The 11,371-nt window shown below is 52.5% G+C and overlaps 1 protein-coding gene across 1 annotated transcript; it reads right to left on the bottom strand.

Moving 5' to 3' along the window:
* Window positions 1-370: 370 nt before the first annotated feature.
* Window positions 371-10,613, bottom strand: LOC135326925 (olfactory receptor 14C36-like; the record flags this gene model as incomplete). The annotated part of the gene is made up of 2 exons (XM_064504566.1): window positions 371-415; window positions 9,876-10,613. Coding segments are annotated over 2 exons (783 nt in total), but the record flags the coding sequence as incomplete, so codon positions are not given.
* Between the last annotated feature and the right edge of the window lie 758 nt (window positions 10,614-11,371).

Here is an 11,371-nt window from a genome sequence, read left to right as displayed (position 1 = left end):
GCCAAAGCTCTCAGACGGTAGACACTTGCAAGGGACATCAAAAGCCTGAAGAAGAGCTGCTACTGCTTCAGTAAGGGTAAAGGATAAAAAGGAAAACGTTGGCTCTTTGCTGAAGGGGGCAGAGAATCTCCTAACAGCAGATGTAGGTAGGTCCGAGAAGCGCAGTGCCTTTTTGGCTTCAGTCTTCACCAACAAGGTCTCCCGTGCTGTTGTGCCTAGAGTCTGGTCTCCAGATGAGAACAGCAAGCAACAGTGCATGAGGTCTGAGTGAGGGACCTGCAAGAACTCAACCCCTACAAGTCAGTGGGATTGGAACGACTGCATCCAAGGACATTGAGAGAGCTGACAGCTGTCACAGCAAGGCTGCCCTCTATCGCCTTTGAAAGATGGTGGAGATGGGGTGAGGTCCCAATACCTGCAGAAAGACAAACGTTACATCCATCTTCAAAAAAGGCCCAGAGGGCAAGCCAGGGAAAGACAGGCCTTTCAGCCACAATTGGTTAAGGAGTGTGTCATGGAGTGAGTCCACACATTTTTGGGCACACGAGGGAGAAGAAGGTGACAGCGAAGAGTCAGCATGGATTTACCCGGGGTGAATTGTGCCTCACCAACCTGATTGCCTTCTATGATTAAATAACTCTATTTGTGGTTGGAGAGTAGAAAGTGTCTTTCAACTTGACTTTTCCAAGGTGTGTGAAACTGTCTTCCACAATATTCTTGTGGAACAGATTCTGGAAATTCACAGTCTAGATGGGTGGACAACCAGATGTCTAAAGAACTTGTTGGATGATCAGGCTCCAAGGGCAGTGGTGAATGCGTAGTACTCTTCTTGGAGGCCAGGGATAAGTGGAGCACGCAGGTGCCCTGTGACAGTGGAAGTAGACCAGCTTTCTTGTCCTCCTCCAGGCAGAATTTTTCAGATGCAGGGCTTCTTGTCAGCAATCCCCAAGACCACCCTGATCAATCCTTTACTTCACTTTTAATATCCGTGTTTCCCCCCCCCCCCCCCCCCCAGTCTGTCTCTTTTACCATCCTGATCTCTTGCCCTACAATCAGTCCATTCCTGCTTACCCTTAACCCATTGGGGCTGTTTTGGATTGTGTTTCTTTTTCCTTTTTTTTTTTTTTTTTCTTTTTTTTTTGACACAGAGGAGCTTCAGTCCCGAAGGTTCTTGAGAAACTCAGGTGATTTAGATAACAGATACCTTATGGAGATTTACAAGAGAAGTCTCAAGTCCTGGGCCTAGGTGGGAAAGACCCTGTCCATGACGAGAGGTTCAGGGACCTAGGCTTCCTCAGCCTGCTGAAGTGGAGGCGAAGGGCAGTAGAGTAGGAGCCTGTGACTGCTTGAAGGGTGGTTTCAGAAATGATGGAGCTTTTCTTGGTAGTGGGAAACAGCAGAAGATGGATAAAAAGCCACAAACAGCAGCTTGTGGGGTTTAGATGTGACATTAGGAAAAGGAAATGTCACTCGTAGGGTAGTGCTGTGGCACAACAGGACGCCCAGAGGGAGTCTGTGATCAGCCCCTGGCTTTGTGTTTCAAGGAAAAGCAAGTGAGCACAGGAAGACATCAGGAGAGGTCAGGAGATCCTGGAGTGAGAGCAAGGTGGGGAAGCAGGTTGGGTGTGTACAGTACACAGGGAAACAGGCACAGGCATGGAAAAGCATAGGACAGCCTGTGGTGGAGATGGACAAAGGCACTGCCAGGGTTGAAAACTTCTAACAGAGCTAGGTCTTTGTCCTCTTGGCTATGGCTGGTGTCTCTGCCACTGAGGCCCATGAGAAGACACCATTCATTAAAGCACTGGGCCTTGCTGCCTCCTTATCCCTTGGGAGCCCAGGAGGGGATGTATTATGGAACTGCACTTGGCATTGCACACCCCCACCCACACACTGCCCCCAGGAAGAGCCCTGAGCAATACACGATCGAAAGGATGACCCTACCCAGGGGCTGGCTGTCAGTGCCTGGCTGCTCTGCTTGATAACACACATCCAGGTTGACTTGGCATCACAACCACCTGCACATTGCCTTTGCCTACCTGCAATCAGGGCCTCCAGCTTTGTGCTCTAATCAACCCCTGGGGAGACTTTGTTGGTAATTGCCCACAGTGAGACTCATTAACCCTCCAAGAAACTTGGGATTTGCTTCTGACTTCAACTTCTTGAGAGGTTTCTTCAGTCTCTTCTCAGCATCTGTGTTTCATGGGCTCAGCACCAAATACACCCGAGGGGTCATTAACATGAAAAACCCCTAAGGAGCCATGCCTCTTGCCATAATTTTCTTCAGTTCTTCAAGTCCTGTGTGGCTAATTAGAAAGTTTTCAGGGGTGTACTGAGATTAGGCAGATTTCAATGAGCACCTGAAAAAGAAAGATGTCTGCTTCTGAAGCTTTCTTTTTTCCTCAGTTTTCAGAATAAGTCATACCCACATTCTCCAATTCATACTGACCCACTGTCTCCTAATGAAGCCTGGACATGTAGGACAAGCAGAATTTTTGATAGGAGACATGTATGGACAACCTTCCTCCCCAGCTCCCCAGCCCTGCCAGTTCCCTCATCAGCCACTGGGGACTTAGAGCACTCTGGTTAAAATTGAACCTTTTTCCACTCAAGGCTGTAGCTGAAGGTTACAGCTCATGTGCACCAATTCCCACCTGCTTTCCTTAGAAAACTAGCCACAAACAGGCACAGAAGGATTTGTCTTTATAGCAAACAAACAAAAATAAAATTTGAAACAGTTTAAGAAAAGATAAAAGACACTCCTCAACTCTATGCCAAGTCCAAGCTGCCTCCCAGGGAGCTCCACTGCCCACAAGACATAACCTTCCTTGAAATCTTTTCAACAGATAGATAGGAAAGGATAGACAAGACACAGAACAAAGGGTCTGGCTAAAGAGACACCGAGACTGCTGAAAGACGAGGCAAGCTTCAGACTCCCAGAAGCTCAGAGCAGCACCTGGAGAGTTGAGAGGTATCTGAATGGATAAAGAGCAAGGGGAGGAGGAAAACTGGACAACTATGGAAAGTGCATACACCCAGATCGTCTGAGCAAAGAGGACTTTAGATATGAATGAGTTAATCAGGAGACGTGGAAATATGTGAGCGAGCACTGAGATTACATCCATAGCCTAATAGACAGAGCAGTGGAAACACAAGGTCAAGGGCCAGTCAATATTTCTTTTCCCAAGATTAAGACCCTTCCTGAAGATTTCCACTATTTCATCATAGCAAAACATTGACATTAACATTAACCAATCATTTGAGCTGATGAAAGTGGTCTTGTATTTTTGAAATGTTGAAACAGTTCTTCCCCTGTCCAGGCTGAGCTCAGGTGTCCAACCACAAGCTCCCAGTGGCACTTGGAGAGGCCCCGGTGTCTCTGAGGCACCTGCCTGGGCCTGGCAGCTCTCATAGGGGACCTGCTGGAGACTGGAGCCCCTGGGAGCTGCAGAGGGCCTACACTATTCAAAATACTATTTATGTGTCTCACATAAGTCCAGTTCCCCTCAAACCACTCCCTGCCCAGGATCATTCCTGCTGCTCCTTGCTCTTTGCACACAGCGAGTCACACCATGAGGTGTTGCGCTGTCACAGCTGATAGAGGAAAGCAGGCTGATCAGCTCAGTGAAAACACTCTATTTTATCAATGGCCTAATTTGCACCAATCTCAATGTACCTGTGTTAGAGTGATGTCTTAAAAGTGTCCCTACACATCTAGCCACAAACCCTTTTCATTCCCTGCATGGTCATGAAGTGTGACTCCATTTGAGGTGACAACAGGGATGGGAATTAGCTTACCCAATGCCAGACCCCTTCAGCGCAGATGTCTCTGGCTAATCCAGTTGTCTGGACTTCCCTTTCTAGTCAATGAAAAGAAAGAAGTTGTCCCCCTGAGAGGTCTGGAGATGCCTCTCCTGGTGACCAGCTAATGCTCCAGAAATGTTCCCGTAGTTCCTGGGTCACATTTCCCAGTACCGCATGGGAACACAGCTCCACAGGGCATCTCAGGCAGCAGTGGCCTCTGTATCTGTCTAGAAGGGCCGGAATGTAAAGTTCTCGTCATAGCCTTAAATGTATTCAAAAAATAGCTCTATGCAAGAACTGAAAAAAAATCTCCATTTTCAGAACTTTAAACATTCTAATGACTATTTTCTTTCTTTTTGATTGGCAGCACCATATGCATGCGCTGCAGAAATTACCCTATGTGAGTTTACATGTGTATACCTATGTCTATGTTAGTCTCCACAAAACACTTCCCGGCAACACTCTGAATGGAGAAACCTTGTTCTGAGAAACTACTGCATTCAAATTGACATGTCTCCTCTCTCTTCTTCTGCCTCTCCGTCCTCTCTTCCTCTGCCTAGTGTGTCTTTACAGAGGCCTCATGGCCCCTCTGCCCCCCAGGGAACTCTCCTGGGGATCCTGCCAAGCACATCCTCTGTTAGCTGAAATCAGCTCTCCTGCAGCCCTGGGCTGTGATTTGGCTTCTTGTCTTACATCTCCACCATCCCACAATCTTTGCAGCCATAGCTGCCCTCAACCTTTACATCCCCATCCAGGTCTGCTTGTGACTGACAGAGTCCAGCCGGTGTTGGCTCATAGATCGCCTGTGCCAAGAAATTGTTTTTGGTGGTCTCCAGGAATCTCCTGGGCTGATTGTGTCCAGGCCCACTGCCCTCCCAGCGGATTCCAAGGGAGTGAAACTACCCTGTGAGAACCAGGATCTGGGACCATGAGGCTTCCCCCAGCTGCCTGCACAGGGTTTCAGCTACGTCCCTTCCCTCCTCAGGCAGCTGTTAGCAAACACTCCCAGCATGTCACCCAGGCTGCTGTGTCCTCTTCTCCTTCCTACAAGGTCTCCACTGGCTCATCACCTGCTCCAAGGCAAAGGTCTCTGCACTCCAGCCACCCCTTTGCACAGAGCACACCTGCACCTCCTCGCCACCCCAGCAACCATGTCCATCCCCCTGGAGAGCTAAACTACTGCTGGGCACCAAGGGACCATAATGCTCCTGAGGTATGGTGACCACCAACCCCATACTGAAGAGATGACGGCTCTCCAGTTCCAGGGTTATTTCTTTGTGTGGAAATTGCAGATCCAACCCTGCACTCCCGGGCATGGCTCACGTGGGGAGGCAGGCTTGGGGGTGCAGCCGTTGCACTCTAAGCACATGCGGCCGCTCCATGGATTCCCCTTGGAAACAAGCATATGGGATAGAGCCACGGCGTGGGTGGTCCTTGAGGCAGGCAGTTGTCTGATGAATGTTTTTGCTCCAACCCCTGAGAATACCAGAAGAGGACAATCTGTGCAGCTGCTCTTTGAGCAGCCTGTTCATTTGCTCTGTCAATCCTGCCCTTTGCAGATGGCAGGGTATGTGATATGTCCAGGCTATTCCCCGCTCTCCAGACCAATTCCCAACATCACTGCCTGGAAAGTGAGTGCCCTGATCACTTTGGATTTCCATTGGGGAACCACATAACCCAGTCAAGACTTCTAATGCCTTAACGGTGTGAGCCTGGGTGGCTGTGGTGCAGGCGTGGGTGTACATAGACCAGAGCAGGTATCTACAGCGGTCAGGACATATCTGTGCCGCTGGCTCTCTGCTAACGGTCCAATGCAGTCAATTTGCCACTCCTCGCTAGGCTTTTGTCCTCTGCAGATATATCCCTTACTGGTCCACAAGCGCTGTGGAGCTAAGCAGGTGCAACGGGGGGCAATGCTGCCAGGACCCTGCTTGTGCCGCTGGCTGCTCCCCCTCTGTACATACTGCTGGTGGGACAGTGGGTGTCGGGGATCCCCCTTGCGCTCTCCTGGGACCCTGGGGCAGAGCCCCCATCCTACTGAGCTCCTCTCTAGTAAAATAAACCACCTCTGCCCCATCATCCCACAACCTTAACAGCCACTCTAAGAACCCTTCACAGGGCGGCTGCCTGCAGCGCCCTGCACATCCTGCAGCTCTGAGGCTTTAAAATCGCCAGTAACATTAGCTCTGTGCTTAAAATAGGGCCTGAGGTCACAGGCTTTTAGGATAATTCAGGTTGAAGGGGCCACAGGAGGCCTGTAGTGCAACCTGCTGCTCACAGCAGGGCCAGAGAGAGGGTCAGAAACCAAAAGATGCTCCTGCCAAAGGACTTCTGGGGTGATATGGCAGGAGAAGACAGTAGAGGGTTGATGGGGTGGTAGAAGTCTCCTGGACAAAAGGGTTTCCTTTTTCCCTTTCTCCAGAGAATTAAATCCTGAGCTTTCCAGAGGGAAGAAGCTGGGACACTAACTTTGCCACTAACATGGAGGTGGAGAAGCTCCTGAGCCCCTTACAGACAGAGGCTGGTCCAAAGGCCACCACCCCAATGGCACCTGACCCCCAGGCATGCCTGCCTTGCTGCTGGGCACCCTCCAGCCCCAGGCAGGAGGTCTGCGGGGAACAGCGTGGGGTCTGCAGCCTGCAGCCCTGGCCACCCAGCAGGTGTGGTGGGACCCCACTCCTCTGGATGAGACTGGGCTCTGCTGCATTTCCCCAGTGTGAAGACTGTGTTCCCTCCAGCTGGGAATACAGCCTGGCAGGGAGGGCCAACACAGGAAACACAATCTCTGTTCCGGGATGTGAAGAGAGAGGGGAGGGCAGAGGGGGATCTGCTCATGCCCCAGGCAGTGATTCCCTCCCTGCAGCCAGTACGGCCCTGCTCATGCCCTGTAACCTGTGAGCCCAGGAGATGGGACTCCCATCTGCCCTGGCTCTAAAGATTTCCCAGCCCTCAAGACCCAGGATGCAAAGCACCGCTCTGGGGACACCTCAGCAGTCGAAGGGGCTGAATGCCTGACATGTTCCTGAGAACTTTTCTGCAGTCTCCCTGCGCTGCTTTGACTCCTGTTGCCCATGGAGCAGAGACTCCTTTTGAGGGTGAACTCACTCCCTGTGTGACTCTGAGGACAGAGTTGACCAGGCAGTACAAATGCCAGCAAGGCCTCAACCCCACAGCAGTGTCCCCTGCCCAGGACTCCTCCTTCCAGCCCCTTCCTCCTGGAGGCTTTGGGTTGGGAGGGACTGCTGGAGATCTCCAGGACCATGATCTGCTCTGAGCTGGGCTAACTTTACAGTTAGATCAGGTTGGTGAGTGCTTTCCTCTTCAGAGTTTCTAAAAAATCCCTTGCTCCAGTGCTGCTCAACTACTATGGTTATTTCTTCATTTTTTTTCCTTAATCTCATCTGAAATTCTCCTTACTGAATCTTCTCCTTGCTGCCTCTTCTCCTTTCCTCCCCTTGGCCCCCAGCCAGACCATCCCATCTGCTTTGACCAAGGACAATCACAGCCTCACCTCCAAGCACAGCCTTGCTGGGATCTCCTGGGACTGTGCAGGCGGGCCGTGGTGGTCAGCTCCAAGCAGAGCTATGTGCTGCAGGTCCCTACATGGTCTCAGAGGAGAGTGTATGGAGACAGAACATGAGCCAGGGCAGAGCCTGTGGGCTGACACCAGGGCAGAGCTGAGATCAGCAGGGGTGAGAACAGCAGACCTCCAGCAGCTCCTCTCCCTGCCTGTGCAGGGAGTGACACACCCAGCAGTGCGCCTGAGAGAGGACAGTGACGCAGGACGGAGGGCACCGTGAGCTGCGTTACTGGGCTCCAACCACCTGTGCTGGGTCTGGGAGTCCTGGCAGCCTGTGCCGCTGGCTGCAGCCCTCGAGAAATCCCCGACTCTGCTAGCAGCAGTGGTTCCCCTCCAGGACTGTCGGGAGCTTCTGGAGTGTCGCGGCTCCTGTCTCCCTCCTGTCCCTGCGCTGGCCCAGCCCTGCTGCCCTCCGTGTGACCCCATGGCCCCACTGAGCAGGCACCGCACAGGACAGGGTGCGTTCAGGGTGGGGAAATGTCCCCCAGCATGGTTCCCATGACAGCCCTCAGTGCCCCCTCCCCCAAGGCCCTCCTGCCTGGCAGCCTCCCACCAGTCCCCAGCCCCTGCCCAGCCCTCATCCTGTCCCCCCGGGTTAGCAGAAGGCCATGCTCTGGGGTCTGCTGGGGTCTGGGCCCAGGGAGAGAGGCCAAGCGGGGTGGTCATTCCCCCCACCCAGGTGCTGAGCCCAGCAGGCAGACGGAGCTGCTCACATTCAAAGATCAGCCCTCACCAGGACCATGGGGAATGGCCAGTGCTGGAGATGGCTGGTACCAGGGACTGGGTGTGTGAGGAGTTTCCTGGGACAGCTTCTCCTCCCTGTTCATGCAACAAGCAGCTGGGCTGGAGCTTTGCCCTGAAGCACCCTGCTTGAGGTCTCCCATGGGAGAAGGATGGTCTGCAGGCCGAGTAGACGGCCTTGGGATCTCCTCTGCATGCTCCCTGCCAGCCCCGCAGAGGATCCAGGAGAGGACTTGTCCTCCCAGGGGTCACAGCTGGACGCACGGTCCTCCAGCTGGGCATGGACCCCTTTCTGGATGTGACTTTTGGGGTGAGGACCAGCATGCAGGGTGGGGGAGATTGTCTCAAGGGCATGTGCTGGGGACAGGGCCTGAGGGACAGCAGCAAACTGAAATGGCTTCTGGGTCCTGCTTTCTTCAATGCAGGCTCCCACAAAGGGTTCCAGCCTTTTTTTTTTGGTGCCACCCATCAGGAGGGACGATGGCACTCTGAGCTGGGAGGGTGGGGAGCATTAATCCTTCTTCAGGCACTGCCCAGGCCATGTGGAGCACCAGGACAGCGAGGACTTCTGGCTCTACACCGTAAGCTCACTTTAGTGTACTCACACTCTGAAAGTTTATTTTTTTAAATGTACGTCAGCATTTTTCTCTCCAAGACACTTTCAAGCCCAGTTCCACTTCCTTCTCATTTCTCCCAGTCACTCCTCTGATCTTGCTGGCCCTTCCCACACCCCCTCCCCTGTTCTGCAGGGCCCCAAGCTGCTGGCACTGCTCTGCAGAATGAGCAGGCTGTGAGGCCACAGGGCCATGACGTGACTCTGCACTGGCCGTGCTGGTGAGGGTGGGAGCAGACCCAACCAAATGAGGATCACAGCCTCTAATCCCTGCAGGGGGACTGCAGATGTGGCAGGTGCTTGCAAGGACTGTGGAGCATTTCCAAGGGTGCTAGTTGTGTCCAGGTGTGCTTCTAGATCCTACCCATGGTATTTCACAGAGGGTGACATGAAACGCTCTCCAGGCTCCCTTCCCCGTGCCAGCTGGGTCCCCACTGCCTCTCCTTTGCCTGTGGAAACCTTGTGCTGGCACTTTATCTTTGACTCCACCTTGGTGGACCTCTCACTTTGTGAGGCTCCTCTCACTGCCCACCCATAGAACATGCTGTCCCAGGAGAGCTTCTGAGCTCTCTGGGCACCTCCATCTTCCCCTCCAGAAGGACAGGCATCAGACACTGTGCTTTAACATGTGGCACGGCTCTGGGTATGTAAATCTGTGACCATTCATCCCCTCCACTGTCACTGGACACTGATGGGGGAGTCCTAAATCCAGCCGTGGTCTCTAAGAGATCATTACATGACTATGAGCTTTTTGCTCCTGAACCCATGGAGAACCCCATCAGCAGCAGCCCCTTTGGTCATGATTTCCTTGGGCCTATTCTTGACAGCAGCTTTGGAGGAAGCCCAGCCTTCAAGCTCTGCACCAGAAAGAACCTACTTGATTTCAGAGATACTGTGAGGGAGTCAGCTCTGACCCAGTGTTGGACACAATTTTATGTGGGCACCAGGGGAGACAGAGCAGTCTCAGTAAAGGTCAAATGAATCCAAGCATTTTCACAGCAACATGATAACAAATACTACTAATCATAGTAACAATAGTGAACAAACAATGCTCAGTCCTGGTATTGGATACCGTGGGAGTCATTTGTGGAGAGCTTTGGCAATGTTACCACTGCTGAAAAATGTCCATGAAATCACTTTCCTCAGGGCATCCTTCAGCTCCTTGTTCCTCATGCTGTAGATGAGGGGGTTCAGAGCTGGAGGTACCACTGAGTACAAAACAGTCACCACCAGATCCAGAGCTGGCGAGGAGAGGGAGGGAGGCTTCAGGTAGGCAATCATGACAGTGCTGACAAACAGAGAGACCACAGCCAGGTGCGGGAGGCACATGGAAAAGGCTTTGTGCCGGCCCTGCTCAGAGGGGATCCTCAGCACAGCAGTGAAGATCTGCACGTAGGACACCACAATGAAAACAAAACACCCAAAGACTAAACAGCCACTAACGACATTAAGCCCCACTTCCCTGAGGTAGGCGTCTGAGCAGGAGAGCTTGAGGATCTGGGGAACCTCACAGAAGAACTGGTCCACTGTGTTGCCTTGGCAGAGTGGTATTGAAAAGGTGTTAGCAGTGTGCAGGAGAGCATAGAGAAAACCACTGGCCCAGGCAGCTGCTGCCATTTTGACACAGGCTCTGCTGTCCATGAGGGTCCCATAGTGCAGGGGTCTGCAGATGGCAATGTAGCGGTCATAGGCCATGACTGTGAGGAGAGAATACTCTCCTCCAAAGAAGAAGAAAACGAGGAAGACCTGGGCAGCACATCCTGAGTAGGAAATGGCCCTGGTGTCCCACAGGGAATTGGCCATGGATTTGGGGACAGTGGTGGAGATGGAGCCAAGGTCGAGGAGGGAGAGGTTGAGGAGGAAGAAGTACATGGGGGTGTGGAGGTGGTGGTCACAGGCTATGGCTGTGATGATGAGGCCATTGCCCAGCAGGGCAGCCAGGTAGATGCCCAGGAAGAGCGAGAAGTGCAGGAGCTGCAGCTCCCGTGTGTCGGAGAATGGCAGGAGGAGGAACTCATTCAGGGAGCTGCTGTTGGAGATTTTGCTATCTCCAGGCATGGGGGACTGTGCAAAGGAGAAAAGACATGGAGCAGTTAGGAGAGAATCTTCAAGCAAAAAAGCCCCCAGTTGTTGCAGTTCCCATACAACCCCCCACATTGCCTCTCTCTTTACTGAGAAGATCTTTGTGCAGCTCCCTTGCTTCAGCTCCACTTTGCACTGGCTCAGTGTGCTGCTGTGAGGAGCAGGGGCCTCTGCCCATGAGCTCCAGACGAGTCAGTCCTGCTGTGCAGCAGCGCACACAGGGGAATGGGGGTGACGAGCTCTGACACTCACAGTTTCTGTCAGGTGAAAACTACTCATCGTGTAGAAGGGCTTTTCTTCGTCTTCTCCCCCCATTCTAAAGAATGAGGTTTGAGGAAGAGAGTTGCTGGGATTTTATATTTTATTTTAGATGGTATTGTCACCCCTGGGGAGTGTTCCTCAAAGGTAGAAATCCTTGGCATTTCTACTGTGAGTCCTGAGAAAAACGGATTCACTGTCCCTTGTTGCAGCATGAGGACAGCTAGTCTGTCCATTAGTCTTGTTCCCAGCTGTCCTGTGCTCACACCTTACTGAGCTGGTGGACGATCGCA

The sequence above is a fragment of the Dromaius novaehollandiae genome, unplaced genomic scaffold (assembly GCF_036370855.1).
Source record: "Dromaius novaehollandiae isolate bDroNov1 unplaced genomic scaffold, bDroNov1.hap1 HAP1_SCAFFOLD_41, whole genome shotgun sequence".
Lineage (NCBI taxonomy): Eukaryota > Metazoa > Chordata > Aves > Casuariiformes > Dromaiidae > Dromaius > Dromaius novaehollandiae.
Note: the sequence above shows the minus strand (reverse complement) of the source record. Positions and strands in the feature narration are given on the sequence as shown.